General features: G+C 46.9%; 1 protein-coding gene across 1 annotated transcript in view; it reads left to right on the forward strand.

The window, feature by feature from the left end:
* The first annotated feature begins 1,075 nt into the window (after nt 1-1,075).
* Nucleotides 1,076-21,585, forward strand: part of SREBF2 (sterol regulatory element binding transcription factor 2) — a 62,731-nt gene continuing 42,221 nt past the window's right edge. The window contains exon 1 of the mRNA XM_082636595.1: nt 1,076-1,307. Coding sequence (XP_082492721.1) covers nt 1,220-1,307 — 88 coding nt within the window. The 5' untranslated portion in view covers nt 1,076-1,219. The remainder of the gene's footprint in view (nt 1,308-21,585) is intronic.

The following is a 21,585-nucleotide window of genomic DNA, read 5'->3' on the forward strand; positions in this document are numbered from 1 at the left end:
GCCTCCACCCAGCCTTTGAACTCTTAAGTCTTGACCACAAAGCAACTGCTACCTCTCACAGACTAGCAGGAAACATAATGTTTCCTTTAAACAATATATCGTGGAAGTCTTTGCCAACAGGTATATTCATCAGGTCCTTATTGGGCTTCCCAGCTTTTCCCAGTTACAGCGGACTCTGATGAGCTCCTTTGAGGGCACACTTCTCTGAGCACTCATACGTTTATTCCTTAGTATAAATTCCTAGAAACCTGCACAGTTGTTTACATCGTGACCAACTGCAACACTGGAAGTGCGGTGGCTGAAGGAGTGGGAATCCGTGGGTGGGTTGCGCCTCAGAATCCCTGCGGAACTTTGTCAAGATGTGCTCGGAACCCACCTCAGAATGTCTGTGGTGGTTCCGGGCACTGGCATTATTTTAAAGGACTGCAGGAGATTCTGAGGTACCCGGGGTGAGGCAGCTGGAGTAAGCGCGTGGTCGCGGCAGTTGCAAGGGCGCAGGGTTTGTAAAATACGCTCCGTACTTGGGCAGTTCGCGAGCCTCGGTAGCCACCTTTGTAAGGGGCTTGGGAGAAACGCGACGTGAACGATCTCCATACTCCTCCGGGCCCCAGTGCTGGGGTCCAGTTTTGATTCTACCCGCCTCCCAAGTGGGCTGGGGGGCGGGGGCTAGGGTGGGGGAGAGACAGCTGGGACAATGACGTAATGTGCTCAAGGCTCACTCTGGGGGCGCCCACCGGGCGGGGGAGGTGGAAGGTGTTAACCCTTCATTCCCCAGCGGGTGGATGGAGTAGCTTGTGGAGCCGAACCAACAGAAAAGGGAGCGGTTCCTTTAAACTACGGGAAGGAGGTTGGGCTGAGGACCTGGAGGCTTCTCTTCGCATTCGCTAAGAGGCCGCCAGGGGAGGGGCCTCGATATGCAAATCTGAGCTGCTGATCGTTGACGCGCCATCACCCCACGCGCCGCTTCGCGCGCCGATTGGCCAGGACAAGCCTGGTCCCATTGACAACAAACAAGGGGGCGCGCGCGGCCTGGGGGCGGGGCCACAGAGGGCGCGGGTTGGGGCGGGGCAATTCCGCCCCGCCCCGCCCGCGCGGCGCAAACATGGCGGAGGCTGGCACCGGCCGGTGAGGCGGTAGGGTGTCATGGGCGGTGACGGCGGCACCGCCCCCGCGTCTCCCTGAGCGGGACGGCAGGGGTTCCTCTGCACCGAGCCGGGCGATGGACGGGAGCGGAGAGCTGGGGGGTCTGGAGACCATGGAGACGCTCACGGAACTGGGCGACGAGCTGACCCTGGGGGACATCGACGGTGAGTGGTGGGTGGGTGGGAGTGCGGGGGCGTGCGGGGAGGAAGGGGTTACGGCGGCGCGCGCGGGTGCGCGTGCGCCCACCCCCCGGCAGCCCCGTCTCGCGCGGGAAGACCCGGCAGGCGCGGTCGACCCGGCTGTCCCCATCCCTTCCGGGCGCTGTGGGTTTGAGCCCCGCCCGGCCGTTCCGCTCGGGCAGGCCGCGGGATCTGCTTAGGGGCGGCTCGTGTCCGGAAGCACGGCGAGGGTTGTGGGGCCGGGAACGCGGAGCCGGGGGCGTCGCGGGGGCCTGGCGGGAGCAGCCAGAGGAGAGCGCGCGGCCGCTGCCTCCTTCGCGCTCCTACACGCGCGGTGCGAGGTCACGCTTGCCCGCCCAGTGGCTCCGCGTCGCACCTGTCACTCCACTCCCGGCCGCGTGGGCGGCTTTGGGATTCCCCGGGCCGGGACCCCAGGCTCTGCGCCCTCACCCCTGGTCTTCTCGGGGTTGAAACAGGGCCGAGTCTCCTGGCGCCTGGGAAAACTTTGGGCAGCGAGCGGCTGCAGAAGCAAGTTGCTGATGAAGCGAGCGGTGGCGGCGGAGTGTGGACGCATCTCTCCGGGATAGACACCCGGGCGCTCCTGCTGTCGCGCTGCAAAGGGAGTTGAGCAGCAGGAATTTTGAGTTGTGGCCCCTCGGGGACAGGCTGGGGAGCGGGTGGCCTTTGTTCCGGCGACCTTAACAGCGGAGAGGAAGAGCTGGTAGGAGCACAGGGATCATTTTGTGATCACGGAACCCAAGGTTTGGAGAGGGTCAGCGACTTGCCCAAGGTCACCCAGCTGGTTACGGAGCACAGTTCCTGGGCCAGTGTTGGTGTCGCTGCTCCATCAAGTTTTCACCTGCTCCTTGGGGGCGAGGAGTCCAGTGAATAGGTTAGTCATCATAATAATAACTCTGAATAGGTGGGCTCTTCTGATATTCTAGGCCCCAAACGCTTAAATTGTTTGACTTATTCCTTACTACAGTCCCTTGAGATAGATACTCTTTTTGCTCCCATTTTACAGGAGAGTGAGGCCAGAAGATGTTAACTTGTTTAAGGTCACTCATTTTAGATTGTCCAGAACCCATACTCTTAATCAGTAACTCAGGTGCGTTGTGCTCTTGAGTTTACAAAGTGCTTTCATGTCCAAGATCTCACTACAGCCTTGCAGGCAGGTATGATGACTACAGTCTGATTATACAGATGAGGAAACCGAGGCAGCAGAAGATTCTCTTCCAGGGGAAGAGATAGTGGCAACAGCTAATTGGAAAGAATCCTTTTCCCATTTTGCTTCTGTAACATTTCACCCCTTGGCCTGACTTTACTTTCTGATTTTGGTCATCCAGGCAGTGTGGTAAGACCCTTAAATGACGCCCCAAGTCTAACTACAGACTTTTCCACTGAATGCTCAGAAATACAGAAATGTGTTGACAAATGGGGGAGGGAGGTTCTTGGAACTTAAGGGCAGCTAATGTGTTTTGAGTACTTACGTGCCAGGCACCGTGTTAAGCAGTCATTGCACATTAATGTTCTCAATCCTTAACAAGTTCCATCAGGTAGAGACTGCTTGTTATACTACATTCATCCCCTCTTCATAGATCCTGAAACTGAGGCTCAAGGCAGTTCATTAACTTACCCAAGGTTACACAGCCAGTAAGGAGCATGTCCAAAGCTGCCTACTAGCAACCTCACAGAAAGAAATTCATGTGCATTCCAAAACTGATTCTTATTTGTCTTAATTTGTAATGTGTTAAAGTACCTGGTGGTTAAGTATTAACCTTATCCCTATAGATTTCTGAGTAATATGTATGTTGTGGAAACTACCACAGTGGTTCCGTGGCTTCACAGGGCTCCATATTAGATTTGGGGGAAAATGGCTCCCTGTCTTCACTGGTCAACAAGTACTCAAGTGCGAGCTGTAGGAACATGAAAAGATAGGAAAGATAGAATTTTATGGCTTTGTGGAGCTTGAGATGAATAATAATAAAACTGTAGTGCTGAGTATAGAACAGCGCACAGCTATGCAGAGCAGTTAGTGAAAGTAAGCGTGGAGGGAGCTTGATAAAGGCTGGCTTACCAGGAAGACCACACCAAGGAGATGGCCCTGGACCTGGGTCTTAGAGGAAAGAAGGGTTGGGTGGGCTGAAGGCCAGTGGTCTGCAGGCACAAATATCCCTGAAAACTTACCCATCCATCTCCCTCCAGAACGTCAGCCCCATGAAGGCCAGGGCCTTCATTTTGTTTCTTTCACATAGAATTAAATATTTGTGGGATGCCTGAATGGATCCAGGGACCTTGAGCTAGGCAGGATTCTAAGTTACACTCGACTCAGCCCTTGGTGTTGGGTTAGGTCAGAGCTGGCCAGCCCAGATTCTTCTAGGAGCTGGTCGGGTGAGGAAGAAGAGACGCTGTAGGTAGTGGGGGAGAGATGGTATGTCCCACCTCGAGAGCGCATGCCAGCCTCTAGGAGGCAGCCATGTGGGTGTGAGCTGATGATCCTAAGAGGGTGATGGGATGGGGATAAGAAGTGGCCATTGTGCAAGGTGCTGGATGTGACAGGACATGGCCTCAGTGAAACTGGGCCCTGAAGGCAGAGCAGAGGTGGAATTCTAAGATCCCATTAAGGCTTTGACCCTGGGCATTGAGAGGGCTCAGAAGCCAGCAGGAAGAGCTGGTTTGGGGAGGTGATGAAAATTTGTCTTAAATGGACTGAAATTGAGGTGTTAGTAGGAAATGGGAGGCAGGAGAAGGTTAAAACCGGGGATGGAGATTGAGGACTAGTCACCCACCCATATTGATGAGTTGAGTATAGAGGTGAGAGGAGAAGATGGAACCGGAGGGCAAATCAGGTGAGGGAAACGTAATAACCTAAGGGGAAGTGAGCTTTTTGAGGAGCAGTTAGTGGATGATGGAGACAGTGCTGCAGAAGACAGCAAGGGTGACAAGGCCGTGAAAGGGCTCATGGGACTTGGCAATTAGGAGATCCACCTTTGACACAGCAGTCAGATGAGGTGGTCCAAGGCCAGGTAAACCAGAACGAAGTCAGGAGTGAGTGGGTGGTGGACAAGTAGAGGCAGCTGTTCTCCGTGGAGAAGGTTCAAGAAACTTTTCGGTGAGCTAATTTACTTTCTGTCCTCATGGATTTGCCTATTCTGAACATTTCATATAAATGCAGTCATACAATATGTGGCCTTCTTCACTTAGCATAACGTTGAGGTTCATCCGTGTTGCAGCACGGTGTTCCCTTATATGGATACACCATGTTTTGTTTATCCATTCATCAGTTGTTGGACATTTAGGTTGTTTCCACTTTTTGGCTATTATAAATGAAGCTGCTGTGAGCATTCGGGTACAGGTTTTTCTGTGGACATATGTTTTCTTTTCTCTTGGGTAGATCCTCTACGGTTTTTGTTGCTGTTTGTTTTTTCCTAGCGCTCATAGTAGCCCCATTTATTCACTTGCTTACTTTCCATGTTCCCGTAACTAATGCAGCCTTAAATCTTGTGACAGAAACTCAGTTTGGTGGTCAGTTCCTTTTATCGCCCTTGTTGGTGTCTCTCCTGGAGCCTTCCCTCTTTTGGCCCCATCTGATGCTTGTCTAGGTCTGCTGTTTCGCACTTATCCTGGGTCTACCCTTAACCATCACCCGGGGTCGGGGGCGATGTTGAAGGCCTTGTTCCCTAGTTCTTGTTTTTTTTTACTCCCTTGTTTTGTTGGAGCACATCCTCCAGTAGCTTCCTAAGGAAGTGTACTTTAGAGGTAAATTTGGGGGGCTTTACCTCTCTAAAAATATCTTTATTCTGACGTCTCAAATTTGATAGTTTGGGTGGGTTTAGAATTTTAGGTTGAAGGCATTGCCTCATTGTTTTCTAGCTTCCAGTAGTTGAGAAATCTGATACCATTTTGATTCCTGACCCTCTGTGTGTGACATGTTTTCTCTGAAAACTTGTGGGCTCTTTTCTTTGTCCTTGGTGCTCTGAACTCCATGATGATGTCCACTGATGGGCTGGGCTGTCAGTCACTGTCCCTGCTTGGTGGGCTCTGAAGGGCTCACAAAGTCAGATACCTACATTCATGCAGTCCTCCTGCTGGTAGCCCACCCTGTACCCTAGGCTGCAGAGTAACTTGCTGTTCCTGAGCCTTTGGGTGGCACCGTCTTGGGCCTCTGCTGGCTTCTCCCGGCAGTCAGTTCCATCTGGCACTGGGGAGGCGCTCTGTAAAGGTGTGTCTAACGCGGAAAGGAAGGCGCTTCAGGTTGAGGCGTTGGGTGGGCCCCTAGTCGAGGTGTCCACATCACTGGGAAGATTGGAGTAGCCAGCCTGTGTCGGGGAAGGTGTGGCCAGCACACCGCTGGCAGGAAGGCGAGGAGACGGGTAGAAACTGGCTTCATGTTTCTCCAGTGAGTCATACTTCGGAAAAACTGCTCAGTGAGGTGAAGCAGAGATCTACTTTTTACCCCTTTTTGAAGATGTAAGCTTTCTCTTGACACTAGAGTATATATCACTGTTGCTAGTGTTTGGCTTGAAAGAGGTGCTGCTGCTCTTAGCTTATGTATTATCTACCAGTTATTAGCGCCTGGCCTCATCCGGTTCCATTTCGTGGGATGCATCTTCTAGGGTTGCTCAGACCACTGAACCAGTCTCCTGGGGTTTCTCCTTCCTGGGTCTGTTTGGTGTCGCCCTTGACAAACATTGTTGCATTCACACCCGGGCCTTTGGTCCAATGTTCTTGAGCGCTGCCTACCTCTCATGTCAGTCTTTTCTGTCATTCTCATACTCAGCTCAGGTCTTGGCATTTTTTCTTGGCATTTTTAAAAAAGTGTATTTTTGCTCCTATATCGAATAGATCTTTTCTTTCCTCAATTTCATAATTTAAAAAAGAAGTTCTTAAGCAACTTTATTCGCATGGCGCTCCCTGAATATCCAATTGTCTATCCTGCTGGATTCTTGTCTGAACTTTATTAACGTGCACATGAAATGTTACAGCATTTTCACTTAAAGGTTGCTGTATGTTGAAACAGTTGAGGTATAATTGCCTGTGATCCAGTGTAATTCATCTGAGGGGGCAAATACCTATCCATGTCCCTGTGGAACATTTGCATCATTTGCAGTTTTTCACTAACATAAGTACTGTTGCCCTGAACACAGACAAGCAGATCACTTTGGAGTTAGTTTGTTGGTGCGTGTTTCTCATCAAGGACTCTTCAAGTGAAGAGCTGAGTGACAGCTCTGACACACTGCCAGCTGTAGCCCTTTCATTTTTTTAAACTTTTCCAGTGTTATAAATTACTGTGGTGATTGGAACTTACCACTTGGAAAATATTTTAATTTTTTCAAAAAGGTGATACATTCATATGGCAAAATAAAAAGTATGAAAGGGTACTGTGAAAAGTCTTGCCCCCAGCCCTGTCACCATCTGCTTAGGGCCCACAACCCCAAGTTATTAATTTTTTAGTTTCTTTTACATCCTTCAAAACTTAATGCAAATAGAAGCAAGTAACAAGTATGGATTTTCATTTTTGCCCCCCTTTTTATTTTTCACAAATAGCATGCTATAAGCTGTGTTCTTCTGCAGCTTACCCTTTTTTTTTTTCACTTAACAATGTATCTTAGAGATCTTTCCAGTCTTTTTCACTGCTGCATGGTTTTCCATTGTATGGATGCACTGTAATTAATTCATCCAGTCCCTTTTTGATGGACATTTGAGGGTGTTTCCAGTCTCACTATGAAAAACATGCTGTGGCGAATAGCTGTGTAAATTCATCATTTCACACATGTACAGGTGTTGGAGCAGGATAAATGACCAGAAGTGGGTTTGCTGTGTCAGGGTGGGGTGATGATATCTACACCATAGGTGCTGTAAGAGTCAAATGAGATAAAACATATGAAAGGAAGGGGCAGGAACTAACATTCTCTTCTGGCTCATTTGTGGTTTTGATAGATCCTGTCAAACTGCCCTCCGCACTGGATGTACCAGTTTACTCCCCCACCAGTGTGGAGGAGAGGGCCTGTCCTTCTCAGCTTCCGGCTAGAGTCTGGAACTCTAGTCCCTTATTCTGCCTGTCTCTTTGCCACATGTGTGCCAGTTAAGGGCTGATGCTGCCCCAGCCCTCCAACAATGCACACGTACAGACCCCTCTGTCCTGGCCTACTGGTTCCTATACTTGAGACCACTGGACAGTCAGTGGGCAGCAGCCAACTTTCTGAGCAATCCCTTCCTGTGCCTCTGATGTTCCCTTTGCTTGCCCAGGACCCTAGTGGGTGCGACTGTTTTACTCCTCTGCTGCCTTTGGTTTCTTGCAATGATCCTTTGTCTGGTTTGCTTGCTCTCCATACTTTTAAAATTGCTCCTGAAGGTACAGCAGCAGTTCCTTATTTTCAGCCCTCTGCCTTGGGGGACTTGAAAAATGACTTCTTGCTTTACATTGTTTCAGTGGGACTCTCTTCTGTCTGGGTTCCTTTTCTTGGTGTCTTGGTGGCAGCCCTTGCTGCCCCAGAATTTCAGTGCATCCTCCATCCAAGCATAAAAATTCTTTGGGGTTCTCCATTCCTGTAAATAGTGTTCTGGAAGTTGCTTCCTTTCATTCTAATTCTCTTCAGACCACCTTTCACCAACATCTGCAGACGTTTTAGGAAATGCCCTTTTGTTATGAATAGCCTCATTTCTCACAATACTTTCCTTTGAACTTTTAAAAGTCAATTGTGGTAGTTTTTCTGAGCTAGTTGGGTGGGCTTTCTGTGATTATTTGTTGGGCAGGACTGAAATTGACTTGTGATTGCTGTTTTCCATTGTGTGATTCTTCCTACAGACATATACTGTATTTGATAACGAATCTAGGACCGTTTCATCTTGATCCTACAGGTTTACTGTCATTTATCCTCAGGTGCATCAGTTCTCTAGGTGAAGGTGACTGTCTTATTCTTTATTAATTACTGACTGTCTCTGCAGTCACCGCTACTTTTCCATCCTTCATCAGGTTTTGAAATCACACTGTAGGCAGCACCCGCTGCGTGCCCAGTACCGTGTCTGGTTAGACCTGCAGTTAAGACCCTTACAGAGGGCCTGTTTTGTGCTGGGCTCTGGGTACAGCACTAGCAGGGTAAGCAAGGTCCCTATCCTCGCACAGTGTGTATGGCCCTTTACCTACACTGTCTTTTGCTCTTAACTTTTTCTTCAAGTCCACGGTGTGTTACAGATGAAGAAACGGAGACCCAGATCACAGCTAGTAAGTCATAAAATGGTGACCTCGGTCCACACGAGTCCAACTCCAAAACCCATGTACTTTTCCTCTACTCCGTGCCAAATCCCCATCTGATGTAGCGGGCTTCAGAGTTGTGAACACAAGGTGGAGTGGTGGGCTGAGGCTGGAGAGACCCAGGATCCTCTGCTCAGGTACACATTCAGACCACATGTGTTTATCAGGAAGGGTCTGCCCTGTGCTGGGCACTTCAAGTGACTTCCCCTGGGTCCTGCAGCACTTCTCTAAGCCTTAGTTTCTGCTGTGGGGTGGGGAGTGGGGATGTCTGCATCACAGGTGTTGTAAGACTTGAGTGAGCTACAGCACATAAAAGGAAGAGGGCAGAAAATAACATTCTCTTTGACTCTGAGAATGAATGAGGAACTACAATTTGCAAGTTGACTCTTAGGACCAAGGGCCCTTTTTTAGAATACAGTTTTGGAATGTTTGTTCTTTTCCTTTTGAAAGGGCTTTCGTGGGGTGGTAGATGGGGCACAAAGGAGCAGTCACAGAACAGGGTAAAGTGTTCCACTTCTGGACCACAAGCCTCGAGGGTTAAACTTTGTTGACATGATGGAATTTTTTAAAGAGTAGCAGATCCCAGAGCCTGGGCCTCAAAGTAAGGCTCTCTGGGGAACCTCTGTTTAGAAACTAATCCTAAACCATTGAAGGACTTGGAAACTGGAAAACAGAACTCTTTCTGCATCTCTCAGGCCTTTGGAATTGCTAATGAATACATGTCTAAATGCCCCTTACAATCTGGCTTCTGCATCTGGTCTGTTGGGTTCAGGGTCTAGTTTGGAACAGTGATGAAATTCCTCCAGCTGCTGAACCAGATGTGGAACTGCCTTGTTAAACTGGTGTCTTCTTGGCTCAGGCCCTCACCATCCCATAGCAACAAGTGGAAATAATGCTTCTTCCTAAGTGTGAACATTCCTACGAGGCCTTACACTTTACAGAAGTCCTTCTGATACATTTGTCTTCCTAAAAGTGCTGTGAGGCGCTTGATTTTTATATCCATTTATATCCATTTTGCAGATGAAGACATAGAGACAGATAAAATGATTTGCCCAAGGTTTACTGGGCTCATGAAGTGGAGTCAGGAGTTGAACTTGGGCCTTCTGACATGGGCTCCTGTACTCTTCCCTGCCCTGTGGGAATGAGGTGGGAGATGCCCTGACTCAGGAAGCCTGTCTAGGAGCACCTGTTTTGGTCAGAAGTCGTTTTAAAATTTAATTTAAAAAATTTTGTTCATTCCAGTTCAGCGTGAGTATCCACTACATTCGCAGTACATCACTAGACTCTGGGGTGTTAGAGATGAATGAAACAGTCCCAACTTTGACGGAGCTGACATCTAAGCAGCCAGTCAGAATACAAAGCAAAATGCAGAAGAGGCCAGAACAGAGAAATAAACTCCAAGTTTTTGGAGCACTAAGGAAGGGAAGTAGGAAAATCTTCACAGAGACTTTGGCATTTGAGCTGAGTTGTGAAGGGTGAGTGAACAGCATATTAGAAAGGAGAATTTGGAAAGGCAAGATGTTCATTTTGACAGAGCTGGACCAAAGTTGGGAATAATTTGGCATGTTCTGGGCATATGTGATTCAGTGTGGCCATAGTACAGTGTAGAACAGAGGGTCTCAAACTTTAATGTGCCTAAGAGCCCCACCAGGGTACAGACACTTTGAAAGGCTTGACCACCGTGTTCGGGTGATTTGCAGGCTATACTCTTGATGACTGTTGTTTGTTGTCTTCCTCAAACACAGCTTTGATCAGGTCCCTCTCCTGCTTCAGTGTGTCCTGTGTCAGTCAGGAGGCTTGGTGGTAAGCAGTGGAAGCGACCTCTGGCTAGCTCAAACAGAAAAGGAGTTTATTGGAAGCATGGTGCATGGACTGATCAGAAAACCTGGAGAGTCAGACTTGGAACATGGGCTGGAGCCAAGGGCAGCTCAGCAGCAGAGTCCAGCTGAGGATAGCCTGGAGCAACCTGTTTAGGACCGCGCTGCCTCAGTGACCTCTGCTTTGTCTCTGCTTCCTGGGGTCATTCCTGCAAGAGTCATGTTCCTGGCGGGATCATGCATTCATCAGAGCCGACTGGCAGGAAGCCTTACCACCAAGACCACCCAGTGGGCATTCTCCAAAAGGAAGATCAGGGTGCTGATGGGAGGGTCGGGTTGAAGGATGACAGACAAAACAAAAGTCACAGATGTCCTCTCTGTTTTCTGTGCTGTGCCGTAGGGCGCCGTTAAGGCCTTTCACAACTTAAGTGTAAGCGGCTCCACCTCTCCACTCTGTTCCCCGTGCTGTCTGCTGTACCTCCTTCCAGGACATTTCCTGGTGCTGTGGTTTTGCTCAGATTGTTTCCTTTGCCTGTAGTACGTGTCCCTCTCTCTAACTCATGAAAGTCTCTTCACCCTTCTAGGCTCCACTTTCACTGCCTGCCAGGATGGGTCAGTCCTCTCTCTCTGCCCTCTGATAGCCCTTTCTTTGTAAGGCACCTGTCTGTTCTCGCCCTTGTCATAGTTTGTGGAGTTGGTTGGATTTCTCCGTCTTCCCTGTGAGGATGGGGGGGTGGGAAGGGAAACAACACTTCGGAGCCCTTCTTCTATGCTGGGTCCCACTCTCAGCACTGCAGTGCAGTTGTATGCGCGTGCTGGGTGGCTGTTTGTAGCATGATTTAATAACCTGCTTTGCAAGTAGTATTTTTGTCCTTAGTCTGAGGGAGATTTGGGGGTGTGGTAATGAATGGAAGGGTACGTTGGTGAGTCGTTGGGGGTCTTTCACTTTTGCCTGAGTGCTTTAAGGACTGAAAAAGGTTGAGATCCCCAGCTCTGTAGACTCTACCCCCAGGAGGACAGTTCAGGTGAAGAAGTGGCTTTTGCCAGACTTTGTGGACACTCGGTCACCTGGCATTGTGCGCCGCCAGGCCCTCGAACAGGATTGTGCGGGAGCGCTCCCTGGCCTGGAGTCTTACTCTCTGTGTGTTGCTCAACTTTTAGTCTCCTGTTCTGGGAGAGTGAAAGAGAGGACAGTGCGATGCGGGTGGGAGCAGACGAAGAGCTGGGCGCTGCAGCACACCTGGGGTGACACTCCTTCCCTTGCCCGCTGGGGGTGTTCGTTCTCATTCGAGAACCGGGCTCTTACTGAGCATCTGTCTGATGCCAGGCTCTGTCTGGTGATGTCTATGCAATAATAGAAACGAAGCATCTGTCCAGTATGGTGGCTAAGCGCTTGACTCTAAATCCCAGCTCTGCCACCTGCTGACTGCGTGACATTAGACAAGTTACTTGGTTGAGAATCTGCCTGCTCATGCAGGGGACATGGGTTCGAGCCCTGGTCCAGGAAGATCCCACAAGCCACGGAGCAACTAGGCCCGTGAACCACAACTACTGAGCCTGCGCTTCTGGAGCCTGTGCTCCGCAACGAGAGGCCGCGATAGTGAGAGGCCCGCGCACCGCGATGAAGAGTGGCCCCCGCTTGCCACAACTAGAGAAAGCCCTCACACAGAAACGAAGACCCGACGCAGCAAAAATAAATTAATTAATTAATAAGCTCCTACCCCCAACATTTAAAAACAAACAAAAAAAACTATTAAAAGAAAAAGTCCTGAGTTTTAAAAAAAGAAAAAAAAAAGACAAGTTACTTTAGCTCTCTGTGCCTCATCTTCCTTGTGTGTCAAGTGGAGGTGATAATGACATCTCAGTGTTGTGGAGAGTAAGTGATGAAATCTGTGTGAAGTGCTTCATGTAATTGCTGACACATGGTAAGAGCTCAGGAAACATGAACGATTACTATTTTTTTTATTACTGCTAGTAATTGGCTTGAGTTTTTTCTTCTTAATTGTTGTTCTCAAAGTCTGTTCTTGACCTCTTTCTAAAAGCAAGCATTTCAAAGTAATAAATGGAATAAGATGGACAGCCTTTCAAACGGGGAGTGTCAACAAATCTGATGCCTTTAATTTGGTGTTGGGTAAGGGCTGGAGGCCTGGGTTCCCGGCCAGGACACAGGATGGGACTGTCGCATGAGTGGGGACATTCTAGAGCCCAGTTGCTGTGAGGTGGGGCAGCCCCAGGGGTAGAGGGACTCCTGAGAGGAAGCCCCCCAGTGTGCTTGTTGGGGCGACTACTGGAGCAGGGTGCCTGCAAAAAGAGCACCGGGCCTGGGCGAGGGGGGAGGAGGCTCCTGCCCCAGCCTGCCGCTCGCTGACTCACCTGCCTCGCACCCCATCTTTGGACTTGGACTTGGACTTGTTTCTTCCTGTGTAACAAGCCCCACCACCATCACCACTTTCAGGCACTTCTGTGCCAGGCACTGTTCTAAGTACTGTGCACAGAGTAACTCATTTAAAAGAGTGCTTGAAGCTACCTCACGGGGTGATTTGAATTGTATACCACGATGTGTGGAACTGCTAGCAAGGTGTTAAAAGCAGAAACAACTGGGGACTTCCCCGGCGGTCCGGTGGTTAAGACTCCGTCCTTCTAATACACGGGGCTCAGGTTCAATCCCTAGTCAGGGAACTAAGATCCCGCATGCCATGTGGCACGACTTACAACTGGGTGACACTGCTAATGAAGTTCTTTTCTAGTAAAGAAAAAGAAATCACATTTAAACTTTGTCTATAAATACACCCATACTCACACACAAACATGAGATAAATCACAGTAAAAATCAACAACAGAAGCTTTTTAAGCAACATACTCCCAACAGGGTCCTCTTGCGTCACGCGCCGTTTTTCATCCCAACACTCAGCAGCTGGCCCTGGCAAGTGTTTACACGGGGCTTCTTTGCCAGAACATGTGCCTCTTGAAGGTGTTCAGTTTTGTGTCTGGCACATGGTAGGCTAAGTTAATGTTTGTTGAATGCATGTCTTAAGGGATGTGTCTTCATTGATTTGTTATTTATTTGAAGAAAGAGAGGTGTTCTAGAAAGGAGCATCTTGTCAAGGCAGAGGGTCTCATTTGGAGAATAATTTAATAATTTGGGAGGAAGGTATACTTGCGAAATGCAGTCAGGCAAAAATCTCTCTCCTCTCCTCCCCCATGAGTCAGTTACATGGGTGTTGCCCTGAGATGAATCTTCCATTAACGTTGAACTTCATATTGAGAGTAATGAGATGGATTACATTAAGTGCCCCCCTCCACACACAGCCAGATTCCCCGTACTTTACTGTCACTCCAGGTCTGTCTTGCGTCTTTCTCCCAAGTTGTAAAATCCAAGAAATATTTCTTTTGTAGGGGGAAATAGAGTGCATAGAGGGGAGACTCAGACAAACCTAAATAAGATATAAATTCAGATCTCAGCTCAGCCACTTTGTAGCTTACGTGAGAGGCTTGTGAAAGTAGTTTAACTTCTCTGAACCTTCTTTTCCTCACTTGTAAAGTAGAATAATAATACTAGCATCTGGGTTTGTGTAAAGTAGGTATCAGTGGTAGCTACTATCATGTTCACATAGAATCAATATGAAATTAATTTAATTTTAGTCATAACCACCTTCTGTGCATTTAAATAAAATATGAACTATAAATTTGATTTCTAATTAGAAAATAAGTTTTATTAGCTTTGTCACTGAGTTGTTTTTGCTTTTAAACATCAGTAATGTGACCATTGGCTTTTATTCAGAGGTTAAATTGGAATCTAACCTGGAGATGTCCCTTTTTCAAATGTTATGATAAAAAAGAAACTATGAAAAAGTCAAATACATTTTATTATGTGCTGGACGTATTTCTGTATATTAATATGCATCCATTGGAGTTTGGATTATTCCCATATTTATAAGTAAAGAAGCAGTCTCAGGGAGAGTAATGAATTTTCCAAAGGCAGCACAACAATGACATTACTAGATTCACAACCCAGTGCTGCTGATTCCACCCACAGCCAGTTCTCTTTGAATTTAAACTTGGGAATCCCCATGCTGTTTGGCCTTCCAGTTAAGTCTTGGTTTACCTTTTTGACCTCCTGCTTTTCTACTTTAATATGATTCTTTGCCACACTTCCTTCACACAGTCCCTAAGAGGTAGGTGGCCTGTTTCCCAGTTTTCATATATAACCAGAACTTTTAATTGATTTTCAGAAGAGTCTCTCCCGCAGTTGATGAAGTTATCCTAGTTTTTGTTTTAGCTACTTTGATATTCTCCTCTCAAGTCAGAATTCAGCCCTAAGTTTTGGTTCAGAATGAGTCTTAATGAGCTCATGATGTCTGGGGACTCTGGGCAGGTCAGCAGCCCCTGTACAAACCAGAGTGAGCAGCTGCTGAGCCGCAGGGCTCCCCTTCCTAGAGCATTCTTGGACAACTCGCTGTGGCCTTTCCTTCTTTAATAAGGAGAAAGACCAAGTTCATTATCATGAGCTGCAGATCCCTTCATGATTTGGTCCTGACTACCTGCCCAGCCTGGTGCACTCCAGCTGCCCATCATGCTGCTCATGCCTGCAAGCCTTGGCTTATGGGTGTCCCTGGGCCTGGAATTCACCTTGCATCCTGATCCGCCTTCAGTCCAGCTTCTTCAGGAAGCTGCTCGACTTGCTGGAGTCAGTGGTTTTCTTGTATCCCCTCTGTCCTCCTTGTCTGCTGTGACAGTCACCACAGACCAGATTTGTCACTTTCACAAACTCCTTGTGGCCAAGGGGTGTTTTATCATCTCTGTGGGTCAGCACACAGTAGGTGTTCAACACATTTAAAACCTCTTGTATTTACATACCTACTTCACCCAAAGTGGAAGCTTTGCAGAAATTGCATAAATTTGTCCAGATTTTCCAGGGTAATCCAAATTTCAAAAATATCTTGTCCCATTGTGAGGTGGTGTCCCTTTCAGTTTTGGTTCAGAAAGCATGTCTGCCATTTTTATAGATTGCATGAAGGTTGCATTTGAGGGCATCTCAGTGAATTGATGCCAATTTTTTTTTTTTTTTTTTTGCTGTACGCGGGCCTCTCACTGTTGTGGCTTCTCCCGTTGCGGAGCACAGGCTCCGGACGTGCAGGCTCAGCGGCCATGGCTCACGGGCCCAGCCGCTCCGTGGCATGTGGGATCTTCCCGGACCGGGGCACGAACCCGCTTCCCCTTCATCAGCAGGCGGACTCTCAACCACTGCACCACTAGGGAAGCCCGATGCCAATTTTTTAAACTACCAGAGTGCTTAGTGCCTGGAGAGGTACAGGGGAGTGGAAGATTTTGTCTAGGTGCTGTAGAACACAAGATATAAGAAAAGCATGAAAAGGCTTCCCTGGTGGCACACTGGTTGAGAATCCGCCTGCCAAGGCAGGGGACACGGGTTCGAGCCCTGCTCTGGGAAGATCCCACATGCCACGGAGCAACTAAGCCCGTGCGCCACAACTACTGAGCCTGCGCTCTAGAGCCCACAAGCCATAACTACTGAGCCCACGTGCCGCAACTACTGAAGCCTGCTTGCCTAGAGCCCGTGCTCTGCCACAAGAGAAGCCACCACAATGAGAAGCCCGTGCACCATAACGAAGAGTAGCCCCCGCTCTCGCAACTAGAGGAAGCCTGCGTGCAGCAACGAAGACACAATGCAGCCAAAAATAAATAAATTAATTAATAAATTTAAAAAAAAGAAAAGCATTAAAAAAACATATCTTACTGTATGTAATATGGCAAAATAAAAATTTTTAAGGTTAAAAACATACTCTTATACTAATATATCATCAGCACATACCAAAGATTTATTAACATTATTGAGAAAACCAGCAGGATGACCAGGCTGGAGTCAAGGGGAATGCAAGAAACTGGTATGTACATAGTTGGAAAGAGATAAGATTGCAAATTTAGATGCATAACTGGTTAATGTCCTACAGGGCAATAAAAACAAAGCTTTCAAGGTTATTTTTTTTTACCAGAGAGAAATCACTTGCAACTTGTTTATTTTCTACATGAGAACATCTAATTTTACAGATTGTGTGCCTAATCAGTAGTAAATAGGAAGTCAGACAACTTTATGTTTCCGTAGAGCATCAGATGACCTTTAAAGCATTGTCTAAACCAGAGTTTAGACAATGCTCTGGTATGACTTTAAAGAGAACTGTACTTTCTTTTTTTTTTGGCTGTGTTGGGTCTTAATTGCTGTGCTGGGGCTTCCTCTAGTTGCGGCGAGCGGGGGCTACTCTTGGTTGCGGTGCGCGGGCTTCTCATTGCGGTGGCTTCTCTTGTTGCGGAGCACGGGCTCTAGGCGCGTGGGCTTCAGTAGTTGTGGTGCACAGGCTTAGTTGCTCTGCAACATGTGGGATCTTCCCGGACCAGGGCTTGAACCCGTGTCCCCTCCATTGGCAGGCGGATCCTTAACCACTGTGCCACCAGGGGAGCCCAGAACTGTACTTTTTTTAATTTCCCACATTTTCAAGTTTTAGACTTTTTTTTTTAACAAATAAATCACAGTTGGGTTCAAGAGCTAAAAGATGGCTGGATCTGAGGTAGAAAAGAGTCCTTGGTGAAAGAAATTGTAATTCATTTTGAAATGGAATTGTGCAGTTAAAGGAAGAGGGCTGTAACAAGCAGAAAGGGTAAGGCACCCCTCCCCCACCCTGCAAAGGCCTGTGCCAAAAAGGAAGGGAGTGGGTATTTTTCCAGGCTGGATAATGAGCTAAGGTGAGTGGGAAGTGAAATCCCCTGGAGTAGGAGGGAGCTATTGGTAGGAAGCTATGAAGCTCATGTACAAGAAGTTTGATTTGCTTTGAAAGACTATTGGACCAACAAGATACTCAAAGAAGACGATTGTCACTGGGTTGAAGGCTGCGGTTGAAATCAAGGCAGGGTATGGAAGTGGAGCAAAGAGATAACAACTCTGTGACACTACGGAAGGAGACCTGCCAGGGATTCATAGCAAACTCACGGCAGCGGAAAGAAGAAGAAAGAGCAATTGAAGGTAGTGCGGAAGGTCACTCTCTTCTGATTGAAACTCAAGAGCTGGCCCGGGTCTCCTGCTGTGTCGGACCAGAGAAGCCAGGACCGGCCAGCTGAGCTGGGGCCCTCTGGGGCTGCCCCTGATACCCAGCCTGGGCGGGTGGCGAGAGAGCCAGACAGAGCAGACCAGAGGCCATTTGAGAATGACTTGGCTTCTCTTTGTGTTTTCTTTTTCTCTTAATTTTCAAATATTTTATTTTATTATGTAATACTTGATATGTGCAAAGGAATATATGACACATTTGTGTGTGTTGTGGAGCACAAGCACTTAAGAACCCCACCTCCCCACCCAATTTCCCTTTGTGGTTTCTTTGCCAGTCAAAAGAGTTCAGTCATCCCTCGCTTAAAATATAGGATGCCCAGGTCCCTAGTTTGTCATCCTGTGTCATTCGGTGCCTCCTTCAGACTCCCTTTCCCCAAGATGGTGACCCAGAATTCCCTTGAAGTACACAATTCTGTCCCTGTGCTCTGAGCTTCTTACCAAATGGATGTGCCTCCTGGTGTTTGAGTGGAACAATCTTAAGGCAGCAGTTTGCCTGCTGTAACTGTCCCTCTGTTCCTTCTGTTATTGCTTGCATTTCAGGGCTTCTGGGTTGAAGGGTGTGGTTGACAGCCCAGCTCCTTACCTGCCCCTCTGGGTGACTTGAATGGGGATAACTGATGTTTTAGGTCCTGGGAAAGCAGTGGTGATCACAAACAGCAAAATGGTGGAAAAAGGAAGAGTTATCTTACCATTGACCCTCAGGCTTGATATGGGTCTGCATTTTATTTTATTATTTTTAATTTTAAGATTCTTTAATTATTAGAAAAAAATCATCCTAGGAGGGGGAGACAGGATCGTCAGCTTGAAAGCAGGATACTTGTTGCTCAAGAAGGATTCTTGCTGGGTATTAGATTTGTGTTTACCTCCCTATCCCCCACTGGTTATGGTCCATCTCACTCCCCACAGCCTTACACATCACACACCATGCTTCTGTGTTCTTAGGTTTGTTGGGCAGACCTAATGTGAAAAGATGAAATGAACAAAAGTAACTGAAGAAAATTTAGGTCAATATCCTTACGATCTTTGGGTTAGAAACCATGTAATTTTACTGCACAGGATTGAAATTGTTCTGCTGTAATGCAACATACACATTCCTAAAATAACCGCACTATGCAAAATTACACAGTAAAAACCACAGGGCTTATGGGGAAAGTGGGGTTAGAGTCATAACACTCAAAAACTTCATAGGTGGGCTTCCCTGGTGGCGCAGTGGTTGAGAGTCCACCTGCCGATGCAGGGGACACGGGTTCGTGCCCCAGTCCAGGAGGATCCCACATGCCGCGGAGCGGCTGGGCCCATGAGCCATGGCCGCTGAGCCTGCGCGTCCGGAGGCTGTGCTCCGCAACGGGAGAGGCCACAACAGTGAGAGGCCCGCGTACCGCAAAAAAAAAACAAAAAAAAATACAACTTCATAGGTGACCAGAGAGAGAGAAAAAATAAGTAGGCATTCTAAAAAAAAAGATGAGGGACAGCACAGGGACTATAGCCAATATTTTATAATAACTTTAAATAGAGTATAATCTATAAAGATTTTGAATCACTGTGTTGTACATCTGAAACTAACATTGTAAATCAACTATAGTCCAATAAAAAAATTAAAATTAAATGGTAAAAATAAATAAAAAATAAGATAGGACCCCCTAAACAGCACAGATGTTAAGTGGCTAAGAAATGTATAACTACCACAATAAATGTAGCACTCTACCTTAAAAAAGACCTGAGGTTTGCTTGTGGAAGTGGGCGTTGGAAGGTTATAGCTCACAAGTTATTGTGAAGTGATGGAAGGAAGGCTTTCTGAAGTCGGATGGAAATTTCTGACCCCAGATGTGGAGGGATATAGCTCATAACGCATACAGGTGATCTGACAAAGCTGATGGATGTTTGAAGTGTGTGCATTTTTTGTTTTCCTGTGTGGCTCATTTCAGCTGGGTATGGTTTTTTGCGTTTTTTAGTGTTTCTTTCATGCATAAGTAAACACGAAATTTATGTTATGCCCAAATTATTCCCTAATATATCCAATGCGTTGGAACAAATCTGAATTTTCCAAAAAAAAAAGTCAAAGCAAAACTAACTGTCAGAAACCACTGTGTGTAACATGTACTAGCTAATACTAAGTGCCAGGCACTGTGCTGTAGATTCCACGTGAATTATCTCTCAACAACACGACGAGTTAGATATAATTGTTAGCCACATTTCATAGGTGAGAAAACCGTGGCTCAGAGAGGTAAAACTTGGCCCAGGTTACAGCGCTAGGCCGGGGTAGCTCTCAGTGAGTATGCCATTCTCTTTCCTGAGCAAAAAAAACAAAACAACAACAACAACAAAAAACCCCAACAAAGTGGGGCAAATATTTGAAAATATATAAGAACGAGCAAATATCCATAATATATGAAAGTTTTAAAAATCACTAAAAAGAGACAAATAGCCCAGTAGAAAAATGAGCAGAGGTCAAGAGCAGGCAATTTACAAAGAAGGAATACAAATGGCCAATAAAATGGGGGTTGACGTTTGACCTCATTTAATACGCATTCATGTAAATTAGAACAGTTAGATGTTGTTTTTACCCACTATCAAATGGACAGAAATATTGGGTTGGCCAAGAAGTTCGTTCGAGTTTTTCCATAAGACGTTACAGAAAAACTTGAAGTTTTTTGGCAAGCCCATTAAATGCGGGGAAACACTGGCAAGTGTATAGATTGTTGTAACCTTTCCAAAGTATATATACCTGTCATTTGACCCAGCCATCTAATTTCTAGAAATTTATCCTAAGAAAATAATCAGATAAATGGGAAAAGATGCTTGTTCAAAGATTTTTGTCAGAGTTGTTAATAATGCTGAAAAGATGAAAGCACTCATCCATCATCACTAAGTGGTTAAAGTCTGGTGCATTAATATAATACAGTACAATGTATTGTTCCCAAAGGGAGCAGGGACAAAATAGCATCTTCAGCATGATCCCATTTTTATAAAACCATCCTACACATGTGCACACTTGTGTTTGCAAGCAAGCCTTGTATAGGAAGAAGTCTGGAAGGATACACATCAAAACACTGGCGGTAGATGTCTCAGGGTGGTGGAATTGCTGGATGATTTTTTTTTTTTTTTTTTTTTGGCTGTGTTGGGTCTTTGTTGCTGCACGCGGACTTTCTCTAGTTGCGGGGAGTGGGGGCGACTCTTCTTTGCGGTGTGCGGGCTTCTCATTGCGGTGGCTTCTCTTGTTGGGAGCACGGGCTCTAGGCGCGTGGACTTCAGTAGTTGTGGCACACGGGCTCAGTAGTTGCAGCACACAGGCTCAGTTGCTCCGTGGCAGGTGGTATCTTCCCAGACCAGGGCTCAAACCCGTGTCCCCTGCATGGGCAGGCAGATTCTCAACCACTGCACCACCAGGAAAGCCCTGCTGGATGATTTTTATTTTTTACTTTTTCATTTAACTTTTTCTAAATTTTTTGGTAGCGAATGTTACTTTTATCATTTAAAAAAGAAAATTATTTTAAAACATTGTCTAACACAAGATCCATAATAAATTCAAAATATAAGAATAAATGACTTCTGTAAAAGTAGTTCTTCTAGCACCTAACAGGGCTAGGTAACAAATACCCATTGAAAGAATTTTTGACTGACTGCAGTTTGGAGACAACGTTACCCCATTTGGGGCTTCCGATTCTTTATTCTTGACCAGAATTAATCTGACCAGATTTCGAGTTACCTCATTCTGAGGTAGATGCCACTAGACTGAGCCAGACACAGTGGCTTATGTTAGGTCACTCTAGGTCACGAGCTCTGTAAAGTACAAGTGAACTTGGGGTCTCCTTGGATGAAGCCTGAGACTGTCAGGCACAGGTGACAGCCGGAGCCTCTAATTTTGGTTACGTGATCAAAACCCAGATATAGTTTCTTGGGGCCCAGCCTACTTTATCAAGCAACTTAAATCTTAGTTTATGAAGCAGCTAAACACAGGAATGTGGCTTGGTGGGGGAGGGTGGTTGACAGGAGCACCCCCTCGAGGTGAGCTGGGGTTTGCAGGCCCGGGTGGCCGACCCAGCTCCAAGGAGGCCCGTGTCTGGCCTTCCATGTCTA

This window comes from Mesoplodon mirus (assembly GCF_964341445.2).
Source record: "Mesoplodon mirus genome assembly, chromosome: 11".
NCBI classification, from domain to species: Eukaryota; Metazoa; Chordata; class Mammalia; order Artiodactyla; family Ziphiidae; genus Mesoplodon; species Mesoplodon mirus.